This window comes from Hyperolius riggenbachi, chromosome 12, assembly GCF_040937935.1.
Source record: "Hyperolius riggenbachi isolate aHypRig1 chromosome 12, aHypRig1.pri, whole genome shotgun sequence".
Taxonomy (NCBI): Eukaryota; Metazoa; Chordata; class Amphibia; order Anura; family Hyperoliidae; genus Hyperolius; species Hyperolius riggenbachi.
This window is the reverse complement of record NC_090657.1, coordinates 227003687-227028297: the sequence shown is the minus strand read 5'-3', so window position 1 is coordinate 227028297 and position 24611 is coordinate 227003687. Positions and strand designations below refer to the sequence as shown.

Genomic DNA, 24611 nt, shown 5'->3' with positions numbered 1-24611 from the left:
CGCGGCCCCTCGTTCTCTCTCTGGGATGACACGGCTCCTCGTTCTCTCTCCGGCATGATGCAGACTCTCATTCTCTCTCCGCCGCCCGGCTTAGCCAAGAATATATACAGTAAGCTGATTCGTAATGAGGGTGGATCTGGGAGGTTTAACCGGCGTGAATGAAGCCAGTCCTGTAAGATTGAAGTCTCCCTCTCCTCTAGTCCCACTAATCCTCGAGTGATTGGAAGAAGAATCTGATAAGAATGAGGAGTCAGAATAATAAACTGCTGCCTGTGACACACCCCGAGCCATTCCTAATCCGTATACCGGACCGCCGCAGCCACATCCCAACCAGCTCAATGCTTCCTCAGCCTAAACACAATTCTCCCTACTGCTGTAAATAATAAATATTCAAACTAAAAGGTGAAAAATGGAAAACTCCATTCTGCATCTCTTTATTCTTCGCTTGCTTGCAGCTGTGCACCTTTTTATTAAGGATGATAATCATGTCTGAAAAGTTTCCTGTATACTGATTGGGGTCTTACAATTCCTCCACCTCCACTTTCTGCAACCTGCAAGAAGGGTGCGCCCCTCTTGCCTCTCCCCTACCCTCCTACCCCTAGAAGAGGTCACAGAAAGTACAGCTGCTCCCGCCCCTAGAGGGAGTCACAGGAAGCAAAGCTGCTCCCACCTCTAGAGGCGGTCACAGGAAGAACAGCTGATCCCGCTCCTAGAGGAGGTTGCATGAAGTACAGCTGCTCCCGCCCCTAGAGGGGGTCACAGGAAGTACAGCTGCTCCCACTTCTAGAAGGGATCACAGGAAGTACAGCTGCTCCCACTCCTAGAAGGGATCACAGGAAGTACAGCTGCGCCCGCCACTAGAGGGGGTCACAGGAAGTACAGCTGCGTCCGCCCCTAGAGGGGGTCACAGAAAGTACAGCTGCGCTTGCACCTAGAGGAGATCACAGGAAGTACAGCTGCTCCCGCCCCTAGAGGAGATCACAGGAAGTACAGCTGCTCCCACTCCTAGAGGGGATCACAGGAAGTACAGCTGCTCCCACCCCTGGAGGAGATCACTGGAAGTACAGCTGCTCCTGCCCCTAGAGGAGAATCACAGGAGGTACAGCTGCTCCCACCCCTAGAGGAAATCACAGGAAGTACAGCTGCTCACACCCCTAGAGGGGATTACGGGAAGTACAGCTGCGCCCGCCCCTAGAGGGGATCACAGGAAGTACAGCTGCGCTCGCCCATAGAGGGGATCACAGGAAGTACAGCTGCGCCCGCCCCTAGAGGGGATCACAGGAAGTACAGCTGCTCCTGCCCCTAGAGGAGAATCACAGGAAGTACAGCTGCTACCACCCCTAGAGGAAATCACAGGAAGTACAGCTGCTCCCACCCCTAGAGGAGATCATGGGAAGTACAGCTGCGCCCGCCCCTAGAGGGGATAGCAGGAAGTACAGCTGCGCCCGCCCCTAGAGGGGATCAGTGGAAGTGCTGATTCCCCTAGAAGTTATGGGAAAGCAACACGCTTCTCCTAACAGAAATCGCAGCAAGTGCGTTATTTGCCTGAATGTTTTAGTATGTGGGGGACTTTGGAGAGGCTAGCTGAGCTGCTGAAGCTTCCAGCATCCCCGGGGATCACCTAGGAAATTAATGAAAGGAATGGTTATTGCAGTGAACAGCCCAATCAGATTGTATATTGGAGGGTTGCAGCAAATCAGTTTGGAGCTGGACAGAGGCTCTGTTATGTCCCATCATGGCCTCCGCCCTGCTTATCCTCAGACTGCAGATGAGGTTTGTCACCTCCGTGTCATTGCTTGTGTGATAACACATATATACACGCACATACGTGTCACTGAGCTGTGCATCGCTCTTACAGTCCCGCCAGCTGATTAGTGCCGACGCGTTTCATGGTCTTCATTCTACGCAGCGCGGGATACAAAGCCGTGCCCAGTGTTATGGCTGTTACACCTGCCCCTTTTCCAGAGCTGTTATATCAGCCCTGCCCCTCCCCCAGAGCGGTTATACCAGCCCAGCCCCTCCCCAGAGCTTTTATACCAGCCCCGCCCCTCCCCCAGAGCGGTTGTATCAGCCTTGCTCCTCCCCCAGAGCGGTTATACCAGCTCTGCCCCTCCCCCAGAGCGGTTATACCAGCCCTGCCTCTCCCCCAGAGCTTTTATACCAGCCCTGTCCCTCCCCCAGAGCGGTTATACCAGCCCTGCCCCCCCCCCCCCCCCCCCGAGCTTTTAGACCATCCCCTCCCCAGAGTGGTTGTACCAGCCCTGCCCCCCCCCCCAGAGCTTTTAGACCATCCCCTCCCCCAGAGTGGTTGTACCAGCCCTGCCCCTCCCCCAGAGCGGTTATACCAGCCCTGCCCCTCCCCCAGAGCGGTTATACCAGCCCAGCCCCTCCCTAGAGTGATTATACCAGCCCTGCCCCTCCCCCAGAGCTTTTATACCAGCCCCTTCCCAGAGTGGTTATTCCAGCTCTGCCCCTCCCCTAGAGATGTTCTACCAACCCCGCCCCTGCCCCAGAGCTATTATACTACCCCCCCTCCCCCAGAGACGTGCCTACCTGCCCTGCACCAGACCTTGTCTTTATTGGGCCGATATTTATCCCTGTACACATTAGCCAGAATAGCTTACATCATCATTCCACATCTGGGGTAATCGGGTTATCCCATATTCCCTGTCCTGTTACTGGATGATCACACTTGCTTGCAGAGCTCCTGTGCTCCACACTCGCTGCCTTCCCACCTTTGTAAGAGCGTCCTTTTGTCCTACAAGTCACCTTCCCAGAGTCTTTCTCAGTACCAATGTTTCCTGTATAATCGGCTTAGCAAGTTAGAGTGATGGTCTGCATTCACTTTTCAGCCCTTTTGAAATACTTACCTTACTCCCCCTCCCCCCCCTTCCACACCACCCCTACCCCATCCAACAGAACCGTGAAGATTCCCAGTAATGGGTCCCATGCTAAAGCACACAGGGGAAACCAGGCCTTATCCCTCCCCTCCCTCTCCATTTCCCCCCCTCCAACCAACACCCCCCCCCCCCCCGATGCACACAGGGGAAACAAGGCCTTATCCCTCCCCTTCCCCTCCCTCTCCACTTCCCCTCCCCCCCCTCCAACCAACAGCCCCCCCCCCCCCCCCCCCCATGCACACAGGGGAAACAAAGCCTCACTGACCACATTATACGTCTTCAAAACAGCAATACTGTGATACGCCTCACACCACCCACATCAAGGAACTGAGTATGCCATGCCTTCCTCATTGATGGCTCTTGCCCCTAGGAGACAGAGGTCACATCTTCTAGATCAGTGATGGCTAACCTTGGCACTTAAGCTGTGGTGGAACTACAAGTCCCATGAGGCATTGCAATACTCTGACAGCTCTAAGAATAACTCAGGGAGGCAGAGGCATGATGGGATTTGTAGTTTTGTCACAGCTGGAGTGCCATCATGCCTCTGCCTCCCCGAGTTATGCTTAGAGCTGTCAGAGTATTGCAATGCCTCATGGGACTTGTAGTGCCAAGGTTAGTCATCATTGTTCTAGGTCAAGGAACAGAGTATGCCATGCCTTCCTCAGTGATGGCTCTAGCCGCTAGGAGAGAGAGAGAGGACACATCTTCTAGAATCTAGATCAAGGAACAGAGTATGCCATGCCTTCCTCAGTGATGGCTCTAGCCGCTAGGAGAGAGAGAGGACACATCTTCTAGAATCTAGATCAAGGAACAGAGCATGCCATGCCTTCCTCAGTGATGGCTCTAGCCGCTAGGAGAGAGAGAGAACACATCTTCTAGAATTTAGATCAAGGAACAGAGCATGCCGTTCCTTCCTCAGTGATGGCTCTAGCCGCTAGGAGAGAGAGAGAGAACACATCTTCTAGAATCTAGATCAAGGAACAGAGTATGCCATGCCTTCCTCAGTGATGGCTCTAGCCGCTAAGAGAGAGAGAGGACACATCTTCTAGAATCTAGATCAAGGAACAGAGTATGCCATGCCTTCCTCAGTGATGGCTCTAGCCGCTAGGAGAGAGAGAGAACACATCTTCTAGAATTTAGATCAAGGAACAGAGCATGCCGTTCCTTCCTCAGTGATGGCTCTAGCCGCTAGGAGAGAGAGAGAGAACACATCTTCTAGAATCTAGATCAAGGAACAGAGCATGCCATGCCTTCCTCAGTGATGGCTCTAGCCGCTAGGAGAGAGAGAGAGAGAGAGGACACATCTTCTAGAATCTAGATCAAGGAACAGAGTATGCCGTTCCTTCCTCAGTGATGGCTCTAGCCGCTAGGAGAGAGAGAGAACACATCTTCTAGAATTTAGATCAAGGAACAGAGCATGCCGTTCCTTCCTCAGTGATGGCTCTAGCCGCTAGGAGAGAGAGAGAACACATCTTCTAGAATCTAGATCAAGGAACAGAGTATGCCGTTCCTTCCTCAGTGATGGCTCTAGCCGCTAGGAGAGAGAGAGGACACATCTTCTAGAATCTTGATCAAGGAACAGAGCATGCCGTTCCTTCCTCAGTGATGGCTCTAGCCGCTAGGAGAGAGAGAGGACACATCTTCTAGAATCTAGATCAAGGAACAGAGTATGCCGTTCCTTCATCAGTGATGGCTCTAGCCGCTAGGAGAGAGAGAGAGAGAGAGAGAGGACACATCTTCTAGAATCTAGATCAAGGAACAGAGCATGTCATTCCTTCCTCAGTGATGGCTCTAGCCGCTTGGAGAGAGAGAGGACACATCTTCTAGAATCTAGATCAAGGAACAGAGCATGCCGTTCCTTCCTCAGTGATGGCTCTAGCCGCTAGGAGAGAGAGAGGACACATCTTCTAGAATCTAGATCAAGGAACAGAGCATGCCATGCCTTCCTCAGTGATGGCTCTAGCCGCTAGGAGAGAGAGAGGACACATCTTCTAGAATTTAGATCAAGGAACAGAGCATGCCGTTCCTTCCTCAGTGATGGCTCTAGCCGCTAGGAGAGAGAGAGAGAACACATCTTCTAGAATCTAGATCAAGGAACAGAGCATGTCATTCCTTCCTCAGTGATGGCTCTAGCCGCTAGGAGAGAGAGAGGACACCTCTTCTAGAATCTAGATCAAGGAACAGAGCATGTCATTCCTTCCTCAGTGATGGCTCTAGCCCAGGGGTCCCCAAACATTTTGGGTCGAGAGCCTGGTCAACATACTTCAGACTGCTGGGGGGCCGGAGTATACATAAAATTATGTAGAAGTCTCTGCGGGCCAGACAGTGAAGCATACCCAGGTGAAAATCTGCAGTCCAATTGGACAGCAGTGTCACCTGATATGGAATTTGATTGGAACCCAGCAAATTATTGCTTTCTGGCTGCCATGTGGATGGGTGGTGCCAGCACTGCTATATAATATGCGGACCACCAGTATTTAAAGATGTAGGTGACCGCATATCTAAGTAACATTTTGTGGGGGGGGGGGGGCAGTAAAAATGCCTCAGGTGGCCACAATTGGGCTGCAGGCCTTAGTTTGAGGACCACTGCTCTAGTCCCTAGAAGAGAGAGAGAGGACACATCTTCTAGAATCTAGATCCTTAGGAACAGAGCATGCCGTTCCTTCCTCAGTGATGGCTCTAGCCCCGAGGAGAGAGAGAGAGAGAACACATCTTCTAGATTAAGGAACAGAGCATGCCATTCCTTTCTCAGTGACGGCTCTAACCCAGGTATGGCCAAACCTGGCCCTCCAGCTGTTAAGGAACTACAAGTCCCACAATGCATTGCAGGAGTATGACAGCCACAGTCATGACTCATAAAGGCAAATGCATTGTGGGACTTGTAGTTCCGTAACAGCTGGAGGGCCGAGTTTGCCCATGCCTGCTCTAGCCCCTAGGAGAGAGAGAGAGAGGTCACATCTTCTAGATTAAGGAACAGACCATGCCATTCCTTCCTCAGTGATGGCTCTAGCCCCTAGAAGAGAGAAAGAGAGAACACATCTTCTAAAAAATAGATCAAGGAACAGAGAGTGGTCACATCTTCTCGGTCAGTGATGGCTAACCATGGCACTCCAGCTGTGGTGGAACTACAAGTCCCATGAGGCATTGCAATACTCTGACAGCCTTAAGCATAACTCGGGGAGGCAGAGGCATGATGGCACTCCAGCTGTGACAAAACTACAAATCCCATCATGCCTCTGCCTCCCCGAGTTATGCTTAGAGCTGTCAGAGTATTGCAATGCCTCATGGGACTTGTAGTTCCACCACAGCATAAGTGCCAAGGTTAGCCATCACTGACCGAGAAGATGTGACTTCTCTCTCTCTCTTAGGGGCTAGAGCCATCACTGAGGAAGGCATGGCATGCTCAGTTCCTTGATCTAGAACATGTGACCTCGCTCTCTATTGGGGCTAGAGCCATCACTGAGGAAGGCATGGCATACTCTGGTCCTTGTTCTAGAACAGTCATGGCTAACCTTGGCACTCCAGCTATGACAAAACTACAAATCCCAAGGTTAGCCATGACTGTTCTAGATCAAGGAACAGAGTATGCGATGCCTTCCTCAGTGATAGCTCTAGCCCCAGGAGAGAGAGAGCGAGAGAGAGAGAGGGGTCACATCTTCTAGATTAAGGAACAGAGTATGTCATGCCTTCCTCCGTGATGGCTCTAGCCCCTAAAAGAGAGAGAGAGAGAGAGAGAGAGAGGTCACATCGTCTCTGTCAGTGATGGCTAACCTTGGCACTCCAGCTTCCTTATAAAGTTCCCAGGTGTCTAATGCCCCCCTCCAACCCCTATACAGTTCCCTGGTGTCTAGTGTTCCTCCTTCACCTATACAATTCCCTGGAGTTTAGAGGCCCCCAATCCTCCCCTATACAGTTCCATGGAGTTTATTGACCCCCACTGCCTCCCCTATATAGTTCACTGGTGTTTAGTATTTTCCCCCTCCCTCCCCATATGGCTTCCCAAGGTAATCTAGGGCTTCACCTCAAATATAGCTTCCCTGGTGGTCTAGAGTGGGCCAAACATAATGGAAAGTGGGGAAACCACTTGAGAGCCAAATTTAATGGCTCTGAGGGCCAGATTTGGCCCGCGAGCCGGAGTTTGACATGTATGCTTTAGCCCCTAGAAGAGATCTTCTAGATTAAGGAACAGAGTATGCCATGCCTTCCTTGGTGATGGATCTAGCCCCTAGAAGAGATGTCACATCTTATAGATTAAGGAACAGAGCATGCCATGCCTTCCTCGGTGATTGCTCTAGCCCCTAGAAGAGAGAGATGTCACCTCTTCTAGATTGACGAACAGAATATGCCATGCCTTTCTCGGTGATTGCCCTAGCCCCTACTAGGAGAGAGAGCGAGAGGTCACATCTAGAACAGAGTACAGAGTATGCCATGCCTTCCTCGGTGATAGCTCTAGCCCCTACTAGGATAGAGAGCGAGAGGTCACATCTTCTAGAACAGAGTACAGAGTATGCCATGCCTTCCTCGGTGATAGCTCTAGCCCCTACTAGGAGAGAGAGCGAGAGGTCACATCTTCTAGAACAGAGTACAGAGTATGCCATGCCTTTCTCAGTGATAGCTCTAGCCCCTACTAGGAGAGCGAGCGAGAGGTGACATCTAGAACAGAGTACAGAGTATGCCATGCCTTCCTAGAGAGAGAGAGGTCACATATTCGAGAGTAGAGAATGGAGTGCATGGCTTCATTTGACATGCCACTAATTTTTTCAGTGATGGGTCATATCTTCCAGAGCAAAGAACAGGGTATAAAATGGTTTAATCGTTGATGTCACCAGCCTCAGAAGAGTAGGAAACCACCATTGTGTACTGAGTTTACATCTCTAAGGACTAGTCGCGGCATCACTGCTTAAAGGACAACTGAAGTGAGAAATATATGGAAGCTGCAACTTTTATTTACTTTTAAACAGTACCAGTTGCCTGGCAGCCCTGCTGATCTGTTTGGCTGCAGCAGTGTCTGGATAACACTAAACAAGCATGCAGCTAATATTGTCAGATCTGACAATGTCAGAAACACCTGATCTGCTGTATGCTTGTTCAGGGTCTATGGCTAAAAGTATCAGAGGCAGAGGACCAGTAGGATGGCCAGGCAACTACTGGTCTTGTTTAAAAGGAAATAACTATGCCAGCCTCCATATCCCTCTCACTTCAGTTGTCCTTTAATGAAACTATTATATACTCTGTTCACAGCTGAAGGCTAGTGTCATCACCGAGGGAGCCATTCCTTACTCTTGGAGATGTGGCCTATCAATCTGCTGAGAACTAGTGACCTAGTGACCTCACCAGGGAAGCCATTTTGTACTCTGAGTGATTGACCGTATATGCAAGAAAAAAGAACAGTATAGAGGTCTTCCTTGGCTCAGCACTGCCAAAAACTAGTGACATTATCGCCATGTTTTCCAGCGTAAAGGAAAGTCACGACCCTGTAGGGATCAGAGAACAAAATGATAATCTGGGTTTGAAGGCACCAACAGTATGGAAAAAGTTTAAAAAAAATGTTTAAAAGTGTAACCGTGCCTGTGTAACATGCGATGTTCAGTGAGCCTCTTCCTTCTGGAGGCACATGATTGACCATTGCTTGTTGTCCTGACATCGTTACTAGACTTGATGAAGTGGGGTAGTCCTGTGAAATGCATAGTCTTGTATGTCTAATTAACCTTTCTCAATTGCTAGCTTGGGATCCTCAGAGGAGGTAGGTAACCACCCCTGCTCCATTTTTAAACCGTTTTAGAACTTTTATACATACAGTTGGTGCCTCAAATCCTCGATAATCTGTTACTCCCCTTGGTTAGTTATTGATGGGTTTTAGCCTTCATTTCTCTGGAGCGTGACAACCCAGCAGACCCCTTGTGAGACGGGCTGGTTATCCATTCCAGCATTGTGTTTGGTTGTCTTGCAGGGAGCCTAATTTTGTATCTTCCTTACCAATACATATCCCAAGTTACACTAACTTACTACACCAGTAGAGGGTGTTGATTTACACTTTTGTGTTGCGTACAAGATGGCTTCCTTGGTGATGTCACTAGTAGGTCATGTTTTCCAGAGTAAGGAACAAGGAAAACAATGTCTGCCTCAGTGATGTCACAAACGTTCAGTAGACTAAGCAGCCCTTTCATGAGTAGGATACCACTAATATATGGGCTGCCAGTGTGGCATCCAGCAAACTGATAGGCCGCATTGTGATGACTATTGCTTCAGCTGAAGACTGGCCAGTTCTATCTATGGCTCTCTATGTGTGTATGTGTGTGTAGCTTCTGTGTTGAGGGCTCCAGTGTCTGGTGTTTTTGTGCTCCATCAACCACTCTTCATGTCAGATTTGGGAGTCACGATGGTTGTCTGATTCAGGCTGAATCAGAGCACCATCTGTGAGACTTTATCTGTATTTCTATCTGCAGCGGGAGCCTCAGGATTTGCTCGCTGGAGTCCGGACGTCATCCGAAGCTGCAGACCAGAGAAGCAGAAGATGCCGGAAGGGACAGGTAAGTTGGCACTGGCTGCCCATTACACAAACCGTTCTGAATTAAAGCAGTGGGTAGTTTGACCATGAGGGGTCTCGGAGAGGGAGGGGGGTTCACAATCGGCCACATTGTTACAGACACTTCTTGGACAAGCCCCTCTGCTCAGCCTACGCTGTGTTCCACTCCTTTCTGAAGATCTCCAGCCAAGTGTTGTGGCGTAGAAGGTACTGGGAAAGGTTGGAACCTTCACCAGGTTCTTCTGCTGTCGGTGCACCTACTGAAAAGATTTCCTTCGATGTCTTCTACCAGCAAGAGGCAGTTGCCAAGCTCCTTGAAATTGATTCTGGAGATTTTCTTGTGCCATCTAAGGTGATGACAGGAAATGAAGTAATATTTTTCCAGTGGGGATACCGACAGCAATAGAAAACCTGGCGGAACTCCCAATTATTCCCCCACTTATCAACAGAAAGGGATCTTTTTATTCATACATGTTACAATGTTTTTTCTATGTACTTCCATTCCATTTTTTAGACTTCAAAAACAGACAAATCTATGATGATTCATGGATGAGAAATTAATATCTATTTATGGCAATTCCAAAAATTAATTTAAACTGGGCATAAAATTTGTTTATATTATCAGGCGTATGGCACAGGGGAGGCACCATCGGGTGTATGGCACGGGGGAAGCACCACCAGGTGTATGGCACGGAGGAAGCACCATCGGGTGTATGGCACGGGGGAAGCACCATCGGGTGTATGGCACGGGGGAGGCACCATCGGGTGTATGGCACGGGGGAAGCACCATCGGGTGTATGGCACGGGGGAGGCACCATCGGGTGTATGGCACGGGGAGGCACCATCAAGTGTATGGCACGGGGAAAGCACCATCAGGCATATGGCACGGGGAGGCACCATCAGGCATATGGCACGGGGGAGGCACCATCAGGCGTATGGCACGGGGGAGGCACCATCAGGCGTATGGCATGGGAGAGGCACCATCAGGCGTATGGCACGGGGAGGCACCATCAGGTGTATGGCACGGGGAGGCACCATCGGGCGTATGGCACGGGGGAGGCACCATCGGGCGTATGGCACGGGGGGGGGGGGGGGGCACCATCAGGCGTATGGTATGGGGGAGGCACCATCAGGCGTATGGCATGGGGGAGGCACCATCAGGCGTATGGCACGGGGAGGCACTATCAGGTGTATGGCACGGGGAGGCACCATCGGGCGTATGGCATGGGGGAGGCACCATCGGGCGTATGGCACGGGGGAGGCACCATCGGGTGTGTGGCATGAGGGAGGCACCATCATGTGTATGGCACACTGACCTCTGACGTCCAATCTCCTCCGAGTCCGCTCCATGTGTTGTCCTGGCCAGCAGATTAAGTGACCCCCCGCCAGCCCAGAACATGGCCCTATTGGTGGTAGGGCTTCCATGGTCTTCTCAGGAGTCAGGGGAAGTTGAGCAGCTCGCATTATCAAGGGTCCCATCCAGCCTTGTGGACCTCCTGCAGGCCCGGGACATGGCCCACTTGGTGGTAGGTGTCGAGGACCGCAAGGGCGATCCTTGATTGGGGTAATCGCTCAGAAACTCTGTCTCATTGTCACTTTGCGCATAGATGCCCATATGTGGATTTGCAATCTATGAACCGACTAGCTGAGAGGAGCGTTCTGACTCTAAAGGATTCACCACACACATACAATTCAAATGCTTGCCACCACGTGCGAGTCAGCGCACGACTCTAACTATAATAACACACTGAGATCACTGTGACTTAACCCTTAGCTGTATGCAGGGATCGGCGCCAGATCTGTCTATCTGAGCCCGATTCAAGCATACGGGTTGTAGAGGCAAAATACTATAGAACACAAGCTAACGCTTTCGGAGGAGCAAGTACGATTGTGTATATTCAGGAACAAGTCATAACCGTTAAAGCGAATTTTAAATGTTTTAATAACAAAAATGCATTACACACATATACATATACTAATTAACAGAAAACATAAAATAAAAGGGAGAAAATGAGAAGGTTTTCACTTAGCTGAGCAGTCAGATTGAGGCAGGGAACACACTTGTCTTTCAGTTTTCTGCGAGTATCGTCCTCAGAGGCGTAACTAGAAGTCCCCCCTGCAAGAATTTGAGCGCCCCCCGGGCCCGCTCATGGCTGTTTTGGGGGGGGGGGGGGGGCAGGAGGGGTCGCAGCATGAGGGGAGAGCTTTGCACAACTTGTGGGAAGGGGGGGGGGGGGGGGAGTCCCCCCACCCCCCACCCCCCACCTCGGGCTGCAGCAGCTATAAATACCTCCATTCACCACGGGAGGTCTCCGATCTGCAGGGGCTTCTCCGATCTGCAAGGGCTTCATGTTACTTCCTGTTTTAACCTCCGTGGTGAATGGAGGTAATTATAGCTGCTGCCACCGCCGCTGCTGCCCCTTAGATAGATGCAGGAGGGGGAGGAGGGGGAGAGCCCGAGGTGGGGGGGGGACTGTCCCCCCTCCCCACTGATGTGCAAAGCTCTCCCCTCATGCTGCGACCCCTCCAGCCCCCCAAAACGGCCATGAGTGGGGCCCAGGGGGCCCTCCCCACGGGTGCACGGGCTTCTTCCCCTTTTTTTTTCACAGCAGCTGATGTAATTGATAAAGGAAACTGCCAAACTGTGCAGAGTCATCATGCAGAATTTTTTTTTTTTCTGCATGCGAAAAATGCATTGTGTGAACTAGCTCATTGATTAAATGAGTTCTCGTTTTTTTTGTGCAGAAAATGCATATGAAAACAGTCAAGTGTGTCCCCTGCCTGAATGAAATATAGGCCAGTTCAAATATGCAGGCACTGATAACACAGTCCTTGAAACAAAGCATGCATTCGGTCCTCCCAAGAACGCACGCCTGGAGAAAGTTCTTTTTTCGATTGAATTTTGGAAGACAAAATGGTACCTGAGAAGCCAGACTTTTATAGAATTTGACTTTTGGGGCTGGACTCCTTTAAGGGCTCTTTCACACTAAGATGTTGCGTTTGATGCGACGTTAAGGTCGTATAACGTGCCCCCTAATGCAACGCATGTTAGTTTTAAAGTTATATTGAAGTGCGTTATGCGTCTCTTGATGCATACTTTTTGTCGCATACTGATAGAAAGAAAACGGCGCATGCATCACATTTTTAAAAAAATCTAAAACATTACTGAGCATGTGCAAACAGTCCAACGTAGCTAATAACACAGACAACGCACAGCATGCAGCACTTTCTAAATATTGCTACATGTTACACACAACGCAACATGAGCACTGTGAATGTCGCACATACTTTGTGTTGCTGTGCGTTAGTCTGCGTTATGAACTTCCCGAACGTGCAACCTTAAAGTGAACCTTAAGTCAGGAAAAAAAATGAGTTTTACTCACCTGGGGCTTCTACCAGCCCCTGCAGCCATCCTGTGCCCTCGCAGCCACTCACTAAGCCTCCGGTCCCCCGCTGCCAGCTAGTTTAGTTTTTGCCGACAGGCCCGTCAGGACTGGCCACGCGTAGCTTTTTCCGCATTTCCGACTGCAATTAGCGCTATTGCGGGCCGCAATGCGTACAAAAATACGCGTTGCCGCATATCTATGCGTGCGTAATACGGCAACGCGTACGCGTTGCAGCCCACAATAGCGCTAATTACAATCGGGAATGCGGAAAAACCTACGCGTGGCCAGTCCTGACGGGCCTGTCGGCAAAAACGAAACTAGCTGGCAGCGGGGGACCAGAGGATTAGTGAGTGGCTGCGAGGGCACAGGACTGCTGCAGGGAGCTGGTAGAAGCAGAACTAGCTGGCAGCGGGGGACCAGAGGATTAGTGAGTGGCTGCGAGGGCACAGGACTGCTGCAGGGAGCTGGTAGAGGCAGAACTAGCTGGCAGCGGGGGACCAGAGGATTAGTGAGTGGCTGCGAGGGCACAGGACTGCTGCAGGGGGCTGGTAGAGGCAGAACTAGCTGGCAGCGGGGGACCAGAGGATTAGTGAGTGGCTGCGAGAGCACAGGACTGCTGCAGGGGGCTGGTAGAAGCAGAACTAGCTGGCAGCGGGGGACCAGAGGATTAGTGAGTGGCTGCGAGAGCACAGGACTGCTGCAGGGGGCTGGTAGAAGCAGAACTAGCTGGCAGCGGGGACCAGAGGATTAGTGAGTGGCTGCGAGGGCACAGGACTGCTGCGGGGGGCTGGTAGAAGCAGAACTAGCTGGCAGCGGGGGACCAGAGGATTAGTGAGTGACTGCGAGGGCACAGAACTGCTGCAGGGGGCTGGTAGAAGCAGAACTAGCTGGCAGCGGGGGACCAGAGGATTAGTGAGTGACTGCGAGGGCACAGGACTGCTGCAGGGGGCTGGTAGAAGCAGAACTAGCTGGCAGCGGGGGACCAGAGGATTAGTGAGTGGCTGCGAGAGCACAGGACTGCTGCAGGGGGCTGGTAGAGGCAGAACTAGCTGGCAGCGGGGGACCAGAGGATTAGTGAGTGGCTGCGAGGGCACAGGACTGCTGCAGGGGGCTGGTAGAGGCAGAACTAGCTGGCAGCGGGGGACCAGATGATTAGTGAGTGGCTGCGAGGGCACAGGACTGCTGCGGGGGGCTGGTAGAAGCAGAACTAGCTGGCAGCGGGGGACCAGAGGATTAGTGAGTGACTGCGAGGGCACAGGACTGCTGCAGGGGGCTGATAGAGGCAGAACTAGATGGCAGCGGGGGACCAGAGGATTAGTGAGTGGCTGCGAGGGCACAGGACTGCTGCAGGGAGCTGGTAGAAGCCCCAGGTGAGTAAGACTCATTTTTTTTTTCTGGCTTAAGTGTCTCTTTAACCTTCGCACGGTGAAAGAACCCTAAGGGTAGGTGGGACAGCTTCCCTGCAGAGCCAAGAGGCAGCCCCAAATTCGCAAGCAGAAGTTACTAATTAATGGTGTAAGTATTAGTAGTATTAATTCTTCCTGGATTAGCCTACAGCAAACTCGAGGGCATAGCTTTAACCTGCAAGCAATGCTTTATCGAATGATACTGAACACTTACAGGAGGTGCGCTCAGCGAATGCTGAATAACTTAGTTTCTGTAGCCGCTAGCCTAGAAGGTCTAAGGCCTCGATTCATAAAAGTGCTGTCGGGAAGGTAACGTCGAGCGGGGAAACACCGCTGTCGGTATTTCCGCCTTCAGGGTGGTAATTCATAAAAATTTTGCTAGATGTGACAGGCGTGCGGAGATATTCCGCTGTAGGCAGGCGTTAGGCTGTCGTGAGACATGCGGAAACAGGAGAAGCAGGCGGAATCCCTCCGTGCGGTGTTCTCTCTGCAGCTGCTTGGGAGGTCTGTCCCATTCACTCCAATGTATTCCGCACGCTTCTCGCCACATCAGAGGTAGCGGTAATACCCGTCCGCATACCGCTCCCTCTAATCTTTATGAATTGACATTTGTTACTTTTGCTATGATAATCACCGCGCAAGGCGGTGATTGATCACTCTGCTCGCGAATGTCGGCTTTTCATGCGGAAAAAGCCTTTATGAATACAGATTTTGCTGTGTGGTCGGTAAAGTGAGCAGTTTTCAGCATTTCCGAATGCGGGAATGCTTTATGTATCGAGGCCTAAGTTTTGGAGGGAACTTTGAGAAAGATTATCTGATGCTGCTGGCTTCCAAGAGCACCATTTGCCAGTAACCCATCTTTGTGAAGAGCCATGTGTGAAATGTTTCCTAGTCAGAATGGGTGATAGGGAGAAAGGAGAAAAAACAAAATAGCTTATAAGTACAGGTAGTCCCCAGGTTATGAACGCCCGACACAGGGACTACCTCTTGTGCCCCCTTTCCTAATGCAGAGTATGTGCAGCAGAAGCGACAAGTCTCACCTCTTCCATGACGGCTTTGGGCCAATCAGCGACGCCCTCTCTCCCCTCAATGTTCCTCCCAGCGGCTTCCCTAGCGTCGCGTAATGACGAAATCAAAAAGAGCCTCCGCGGCTCCTTCTGATTGCGTCATTACGCTAGTGAAGCCGCTGGGAGGAACATTGAGGGGAGAGAGGACGCCGCTGATTGGCCCAAAGCCGCTATGGATGAAGTGAGACTTGTAGTCGCTTCTGCTGCGCATACTCTGCATTAAGGGGCACACGGAGACACAGGGGGCAGAGATGACACAGAGGGGGCACTGGAAGCACAGGGGACAGAGAAGGCACAGCGTTCCGACTTAAAGGATACCACAACTGACATGTGGCATAATGAGATAGACATGGGTATGTACAGTGCCTAGCACACAAATAACTATGCTGTGTTACTTTTTTTCTTTCTCTGCCTGAAAGAGGTAAATATCAGGTATGCAAGTGGCTGACTCGGTCCTGACTCAGACAGGAAGTGACTACAGTGTGACCCTCACTGATAAGAATTTCCCCCTTTTTTATCCCTTTCTTGCTCTCAGAAGCCATTTTCTTCTAGGAAAGTGTTTTATAGTTGGAATTTCATATCAGTGAAGGTCACACTGTAGTCACTTCCTGTCTGAGTCAGGACTGAGTCAGCCACTTACATACCTGATATTTACCTCTTTCAGGCAGAGAAAGAAAAAAAGGAACACAGCATAGTTATTTGTGTGCTAGGCACTGTACATACCCATGTCTATCTCATTATGCCACATGTCAGTTGTGGTATCCTTTAAGGACGGATTCAGGTTAAGAACGAGCCTACAGTCCCTATCTCATTCATTAACCGGGGACTACCTGTACATTTAAATGTGAAACAGACAGTAGCTCTGCTGGACCAAAATCGGCCTTAACCACGCATGACTTTCCCAAGTGTTCTTCACAGTAGGGACTCCAGGGTCTTCTCAGAAGTCAGGGGAAGTTGAGCAGTTCGGGGTATTAGGTGTCCCATCCAGCTTTGCGGTCCCCCGCAGGCCTGGGACATTGGCCCTCTTGGTGGTAAGGACTCCAGGGTCTTCTCATTACTCAGGGGAAGTTGAGCAGCTCCATGTGTCAGCAGGTGTTCCGTACAGCCTTGTGGTCCCTCACAGGCCTGGGACATTTTGGTGATAGGGCTTCCATGGTCTTTTCAGAAGCAGGGGTGGTCACCGGGTACTCTCACGAGTAATTACGAATTGGCGCAGGTGTGTGGCTGGATTACAAGGGGTTATTTACCCATAATTCTGCCATCCGCCCTGCGTTCCATAGAGCTTGCACGCGTCCTATTGGTCGCGTTGCAAGCCTCACACCGGCGCACTTCCGGCTTGGAGAAATTGCGGCGGTGTGAAGCTTGCAAAGTGACCAATAGGACGCATGCAAGCTCTTTGAATGCAGGGCGGACGACGGAATTATGGGTAAATAACCCCTTGTATCCCCGCTGCACACCTGCGCCAATTAAACCTCATTTGAATCACAAGTAATCACTAATGATTACTTGTGAGAGCATCCGATGAGTATCGCTGAAGTCAGGGGAAGTTGAGCAGTTCAGAGTGTCAGGTGTCCCATCTCCTCCAGGTCAGCTTCATGTGTTCTCTTGACCAATAGATTGTGTGGTCCCCTGCAGGCCTGGGACATGGCCCTCATGGTGGTAGGGCTTCTCAGAACTCAAGGGAAGTTGAGCAGCTTGGAGTATCAGGTGTCCCGTCCAGCCTTGTGGTCCCCCACAGGCCCGGGATATTGGCCCTCTTGGTGGTAGGGCCTCCAGGGTCTTCTCAGGAGTCAGGGGAAGTTGAGCAGCTCGGAGTGTCAGGTGTGCCGTCCAGCCACGTTACTTCACAAACTATTTTCATGAATCCATTAAGCTCATTATGTCTCTCGGACGAGACTGGTGCGGCCGGACGCTGAACGGATGGTTTCTCATCACTTTAATGGACGAGGCGCTCTGCTGCTTGTGGCATTTTGAGTAGGAGAGCCATTGTGTTTGATGATTACTCGCTATTTTAATTTAAAAGCTGGCCATTAGCTCTGGCATTTCGCGGTCTAATGGATGGGAGACGGCAGCGAGATCAGCCGTGTGTAATGAGCAAAAGTTTCTCCGAGGTGAGGCTGAGGCCAAATGTGACCCATTATACGTGGATGGGGGTGTCATCCATCATTTAGGGGTCACCTATAGAGCGTGGGCAATAGTCTAGATATATTAGAATCAGCTTAGAGGGCAAAACCCACCAGCTTGTGTCAATGCTTAATAAAACTCATAATTACAGGTTTGTTACTGGGAATACCGGGACTGGGGACTTATCTCAGAGGACAGTGTGACAGGTGACTTGTTTATAAAGAATGGCATGGAAGATGAGAGGAACTGTATTTTTGGAAAGTTCTTCACCGTTCTATTGGTTCACCCTCCCGGATTTGTCATTCGTATTATTTATTTTGTTTATTGTATTTATAAAGCGCCAAATGAGTCTCACTACAGTTTTTTTTTTTTACTCACCCATGTCTTTCTCCAGCCCCATAAGCATGGCTGTGTCCCTCACCCTCCTCCTGCAATCTCCCGTTCAGCCGCGGTGAGCCCCGGTAAGCGGCTCAGTGAGGTCACGTGCAATCCTTCTGCACAAGCGCGGACCTTCTGCACAATCGCAGAAGGCCCCGGCTGACGTCACTCAGACTGAGTCCGACTGGGCTGCTTACCAGGGGTTGACTGCTAGAGAACGGCGGCGCTGAGGAGGACAGCGAGGGACACATCCATGCTTATGGGGCTGGAGTAAGCCCCAGGTAAGTAAAAAAACTGCAGTGAGACTCATCTGAGTCTCTTTAAGGTTACAGACAATATTTAGGGGTGACATACAGCAATAAGACAATACAGGAATACATGCAAACCAGGTCACGCAGCACAGTATGAGTACATGGTAATGCTTTGTCACTGGATGGAGCATGGAGATTAGGCAAGTCGAGTTCACTCGAGTTCACTCAGATCCATAGGATGGGTGTACAGTAATGGAGTTGCGTGAACAGGAAGGAGACTTAAGGAGGAGGACCCTGCTGATGGCTTAATATCTAGAGCAGGGGTCTCAAACTCACGGCCCGCGGGCCATTTGCGACCCTCGATACGATATTTTGTGGCCCTCGCCGGCAAAAGCTTCCTTATAGTTTGCTTCCGTGCTCACAAGTAATCCGCCGCATCCCCGCCGCTAAACGAGGGCTGCAGAGCCCCCAAATCGCCCGGGGGGGCAATCCGCCGGCATTTACTGGAAGGGGCAGAGCTTTCAGCTTCAGCTCTTCCCTTCCTGACGTCAATCGCCGCACGGATCGCCGCCTCTCCCCGCCCCTCTCTGTAATGGAAGAGTTAGAGGGGCGGGCAGAGGCGGCGATGCGCTGCGATTGTGAAATTCCTTATGCGGCCCAGCCTCATCCTGACTTTGCCTCCTGCGGCCCCCAGGTAAATTGAGTTTGAGACCCCTGATCTAGAGGGAGAGTTAGGGACACGAAAGGTATGAGACCAGAGTTCAGCTGCGGGTTTAGAGCACTAGTGGGCGGGGTAGGCCAGAGTGAAAAGGTGAGTTTTGAGGGCCTTCTTGAAGATGTTGAAGGAGGGGTATTAAAGATGAATCTATATCTCCTTCCCCCCCCCCCCTCCCCTTAATACACATACTCACCCCATCCCCCACAACCCCCTTTCCCCAAACGACGAGTTCTCCATCCATGATGGACATTGACCAACTTCGAGTAGGAAGGACACTGACAAGATCTCCATTCCAGATGTTATGGTTCTTCATGATGGTACAACTCCCGACATTGTTTACTTGACAGGCACAAGGGGATGAAGGTCTGAGCCCCCAACAAAGCGATAAATGCCACAAATAAGGTGAAACAAAGATTTATTGGGTTATTTTTGGTAGGACAATAACTAGAGCACATTGCTAGTCTCGGTAATTTGAATACTAGCTTCTAATTGGACTGCAGGCTTGCATACTGGGCAGTCCCTTATCTCCAGCCTTCATGATGGAACCTGTGTAGAGTTCATCCAAAGCGGACACCAGCAGGAAACTCTGGAACTGACCCGGAAGACTGTTCTATCATGAGGGTTGGAGATAAGTGACTGCCCAGTATACAAGCCTGCAGTCCACTTAGACGCTAGTGGTGGCAGCAGTGGTGGCTTATACAAACATTCAGGTCACTCAGGCCCTCTAGCCCAGCTTCAGCAGTGATGAGGGCAAACTACCAGAGATGATCATTTATCCTTCAACATCCGTGTATCATGTGACCGATTTGGCCTACTGTGTTGGTCATGGTTATGTGTCTAGCTTTGCATCCTCTGTAGGGTGATCATGACGGGCCTATCGGAGTATTGTGAGTAGATCCCATGTTAAGTTGATCACAAGCCTCTTCAGGAGAAGTTCTAAGGTTGTACCCAGAGAGTTGGTCATCTCTACTGGCTAGCTACTCTGTAGTAAAACATAAAGGCCTTGGCACTCACCGTGTCCCGTGCAGTCTTAGTACTGTATGTTGTCCACACCTGGTTAATGTACGTTTCCATCCACACTTCACGTACTGAGATCAGTAGAAGGGTACGGCTGCATTACACAGCATTGAGTCTACCAGGCATAAAGGTTCTGCCATAAGCATTACAAGGGTTTCACTACTGAACCTGAGCATGGATGGAAGCCATGGTGTCACCCTCACTGGGTCTCGTTCATGGGGACAGTGGGAGGTACCATGTCAATGTTTAGGAGGGACCAGTCACCCCCCACCCCTTTCCTGTAGTTGTGGTGTCCTGTTCAGCCACATAGGTCATACATACCAAGCAAACATGCAACATCATTCATTAGCTTGTCATATTTGACAGGTACTCACCCCTTGGCAGAGCAGTTTCATCCACCAGGCATCCTAGGCAGGTGCTTGGCCTAGAGGGTGTGAAGGGGCCCACATGCCACCTTCTTTGACCCCTCTCCAGTCTCCACTTCAGCTTACCAAAAGGAACACAAGGGGGCCCCAAATATCCTAAGTTGCCTAGGGCCCATTACATCTGAGGTAGGGCCTCCGGTTAGATCTCCTGAATTGGGGTATATTAGTGAGTATATGAAGTCAGAACCTGACAGCTCATCAATGAGGCTATAAAGACCTGGGAGCACCCCCAACACTGGCTTTAGATTGCAGCCATGTTTATTTATTTCACTTTAGTGTAGGCTTGGATACTGGCATGGCTGGGCTGGCGTGGCTGTTAGCTGACAGTTTAGTGTAGTCCTGGATGCTGGCGTGGCTATGCTGGTGCGGCTGTTAGCTGACAGTTCAGTGTAGGCCTGGATACTGGCATGGCTGTGCTGGTGCGGCTGTTAGCTGACAGTTCAGTGTAGGCCTGGATGCTGGAGTGGCTGTGCTGGTGCGGCTGTTAGCTGACAGTTCAGTGTAGGCCTGGATGCTGACGTGGCTGTGCTGGTGCGGCTGTTAGCTGACAGTTCAGTGTAGGCCTGGATGCTGACGTGGCTGTGCTGGTGCGGCTGTTAGCTGACAGTTCAGTGTAGGCCTGGATGCTGGCGTGGCTGTGCTGGTGCGGCTGTTAGCTGACAGTTCAGTGTAATCCTGGATGCTGCGTGGCTATGCTGGTGCGGCTGTTAGCTGACAGTTCAGTGTAGGCCTGGATACTGGCATGGCTGTGCTGGTGCGGCTGTTAGCTGACAGTTCAGTGTAATCCTGGATGCTGGCGTGGCTATGCTGGTGCGGCTGTTAGCTGACAGTTCAGTGTAGGCCTGGATACCGGCATGGCTGTGCTGGTGCGGCTGTTAGCTGACAGTTCAGTGTAGGCCTGGATACCGGCATGGCTGTGCTGGTGCGGCTGTTAGCTGACAGTTCAGTGTAGGCCTGGGGACTGGCATGGCTGTGCTGGTGCGGCTGTTAGCTGACAGTTCAGTGTAGGCCTGGGGACTGGCATGGCTGTGCAGGCGTGGCTGATAGCTGACAGTTTATTGTAGGCCTGGATGCTGGCGTGGCTATGCTGGTGCGGCTGTTAGCTGACAGTTCAGTGTAATCCTGAAAACTGGCGTGGCTGTGCTGGTGCGGCTGTAAGCTGACAGTTCGGTGTAGGCATGGATGCTGGCGTGGCTATGCTGGTGCGGCTGTGAGCTGACAGTTCAGTGTGGGCATGGATACTGGCATGGCTGTGCCGCTGCGGCTGTGAGCTGACAGTTCAGTGTAGGCCTGGATGCTGGCATGGCTGTGCTGGTGCGGCTGTTAGCTGACAGTTCAGTGTAGGTCTGGATACTGGCATGGTTGTGCCGCTGCGGCTGTTAGCTGACAGTTCAGTGTAGGTCTGGATACTGGCATGGCTGTGCCGGTGCGGCTGTTAGCTGACAGTTCAGTGTAGGCCTGGATGCTGGCGTGGCTGTTAGCTGACAGTTCAGTGTAGGCCTGGATGCTGGCGTGGCTGTTAGCTGACAGTTCAGTGTAGTCGTGGATGCTGGCGTGGCTGATAGCTGACAGTTCAGTGTAGGCATGGATACAGGCGTGGCTATGCTGGTGCGGCTGTTAGCTGACAGTTCAGTGTAGGCCTGGATACTGGCATGGCTGTGCTGGTGCGGCTGTTAGCTGACAGTTCAGTGTAGGCATGGATGCAGGCGTGGCTGTGCTGGCGTGGCTGTTAGCTGACCGTTCAGTGTAGGCCTGGATGCTGGAGTGGCTGTGCTGGCGTGGCTGTTAGCTGACAGTTCAGTGTAGGCCTGGATGCTGGCATGGCTGTGCTGGTGCGGCTGTTAGCTGACAGTTCAGTGTAGGCCTGGATACTGGCATGGCTGTGCTGCTGCGGCTGTTAGCTGACAGTTCGGTGTAGGCCTGGATACTGTCATGGCTGTGCTGGTGCGGCTGTTAGCTGACAGTTCAGTGTAGGCCTGGATACTGTCGTGGCTGTGCTGGTGCGGCTGTAAGCTGACAGTTCGGTGTAGGCATGGATGCAGGCGTGGCTGTGCTGGCGTGGCTGTTAGCTGACAGTTCAGTGTAGTCCTGGATGCTGGCGTGGCTATGCTGGTGCGGCTGTTAGCTGAAAGTTCAGTGTAGGCCTGGATACTGGCATGGCTGTGCTGGTGCGGCTGTTAGCTAACAGTTCAGTGTAGGCCTGGATACTGGCATGGCTGTGCCGCTGCGGCTGTGAGCTGACAGTTCAGTGTAGGCATGGATACTGGCATGGCTGTGCTGGTGCGGCTGTTAGCTGACAGTTCAGTGTAGGCCTGGATACTGGCATGGCTGTGCTGGTGCGGCTGTGAGCTGACAGTTCAGTGTAGGCCTGGATCCCGGTGTGGCTGTGCTGGTGCGGCTGTTAGCTGACAGTTCAGTGTAGGCCTGGATACTGGCATGGCTGTGCCGCTGCGGCTGTTAGCTGACAGTTCAGTGTAGGCCTGGATACTGGCATGGCTGTGCTGGTGCGGCTGTTAGCTGACAGTTCAGTGTAGGCCTGGATGCTGGCGTGGCTGATAGCTGACAGTTCAGTGTAGGCTTGGATACCGGCATGGCTGTGCTGGTGCGGCTGTTAGCTGACAGTTCAGTGTAGGCCTGGATGCTGGCGTGGCTGATAGCTGACAGTTCAGTGTAGGCCTGGATGCTGGCATGGCTGTGCTGGTGCGGCTGTTAGCTGACAGTTCAGTGTAGGCCTGGATACCGGCATGGCTGTGCTGGTGCGGCTGTTAGCTGACAGTTCAGTGTAGGCCTGGATGCTGGCGTGGCTGATAGCTGACAGTTCAGTGTAGGCCTGGATGCTGGCGTGGCTATGCTGGTGCGGCTGTTAGCTGACAGTTCAGTGTAGGCCTGGATACTGGCATGGCTGTGCTGGTGCGGCTGTTAGCTGACAGTTTAGTGTAGGCTTGGATGCAGGCGTGGCTGTGCTGGCATGGCTGTTAGCTGACAGTTCAGTGTAGGCCTGGATGCTGGCATGGCTGTGCTGGTGCGGCTGTTAGCTGACAGTTCAGTGTAGGCCTGGATACTGGCATGTCTGTGCCGGTGCGGCTGTTAGCTGACAGTTTAGTGTAGGCCTGGATACTGGCATGGCTGTGCTGGTGCGGCTGTTAGCTGACAGTTCAGTGTAGGCCTGGATGCTGGCGTGGCTGATAGCTGACAGTTTAGTGTAGGCATGGATACAGGCGTGGCTGTGCTGGCGTGGCTGTTAGCTGACAGTTCAGTGTAGGCCTGGATGCTGGCATGGCTGTGCTGGTGCGGCTGTTAGCTGACAGTTCAGTGTAGGCCTGGATACTGGCATGTCTGTGCCGGTGCGGCTGTTAGCTGACAGTTTAGTGTAGGCCTGGATACTGGCATGGCTGTGCTGGTGCGGCTGTTAGCTGACAGTTCAGTGTAGGCCTGGATGCTGGCGTGGCTGATAGCTGACAGTTTAGTGTAGGCATGGATACAGGCGTGGCTGTGCTGGCGTGGCTGTTAGCTGACAGTTCAGTGTAGGCCTGGATGCTGGCATGGCTGTGCTGGTGCGGCTGTTAGCTGACAGTTCAGTGTAGGCCTGGATACTGGCATGGCTGTGCTGGTGCGGCTGTTGGCTGACAGTTCAGTGTAGGCCTGGATACTGGCATGGCTGTGCTAGTGCGGCTGTTAGCTGACAGTTCAGTGTAGGCCTGGATACCGGCATGGCTGTGCCGGTGTGGCTGTTAGCTGACAGTTCAGTGTAGGCCTGGATGCTGGCGTGGCTGATAGCTGACAGTTCAGTGTAGGCCTGGATGCTGGCATGGCTGTGCTGGCATGGCTGTTAGCTGACAGTTCAGTGTAGGCCTGGATGCTGGCGTGGCTGTTAGCTGACAGTTCAGTGTAGGCCTGGATACTGGCATGGCTGTGCTGGTGCGGCTGTTGGCTGACAGTTCAGTGTAGGCCTGGATACTGGCATGGCTGTGCCGCTGCGGCTGTAAGCTGACAGTTTAGTGTAGGCCTGGATACTGGCATGGCTGTGCCGGTGTGGCTCTTAGCTGACAGTTCAGTGTAGGCCTGCATGCTGGCGTGGCTGGTAGCTGACAGTTCAGTGTAGGCCTGGATGCTGGCGTGGCTGTTAGCTGACAGTTCAGTGTAGGCCTGGATGCTGGCGTGGCTGGTAGCTGACAGTTCAGTGTAGGCCTGGATGCTGGCGTGGCTGGTAGCTGACAGTTCAGTGTAGGCATGGATGCAGGTGTGGCTGGGCTGGCGTGGCTGTTAGCTGACAGTTTAGTGTAGGCCTGGATGCTGGCGTGGCTGATAGCTGACAGTTCAGTGTAGGCATACCTCCCAACATTTTAAAGCTAGGAATCGGGACACTTAGGCCACACCACTAAACAACACCCCCCCCCCCACCCCACCCCCAGT

General features: G+C 51.9%; 1 protein-coding gene across 9 annotated transcripts in view; it reads left to right on the top strand.

The window, feature by feature from the left end:
- The window catches only part of SHISA6 (shisa family member 6), a 434141-nt gene that overhangs the window by 331995 nt on the left and 77535 nt on the right, over positions 1-24611 (top strand). For 4 of the 9 annotated variants that reach the window (XM_068261887.1, XM_068261888.1, XM_068261885.1 and 1 more), the window contains one exon: positions 9347-9430. The exons of the other annotated variants lie outside the window; for them this stretch is intronic. In XM_068261887.1, the coding sequence (XP_068117988.1) occupies positions 9347-9430 (84 nt within the window). The remainder of the gene's footprint in view (positions 1-9346; positions 9431-24611) is intronic. 9 annotated transcript variants of the gene reach the window in all.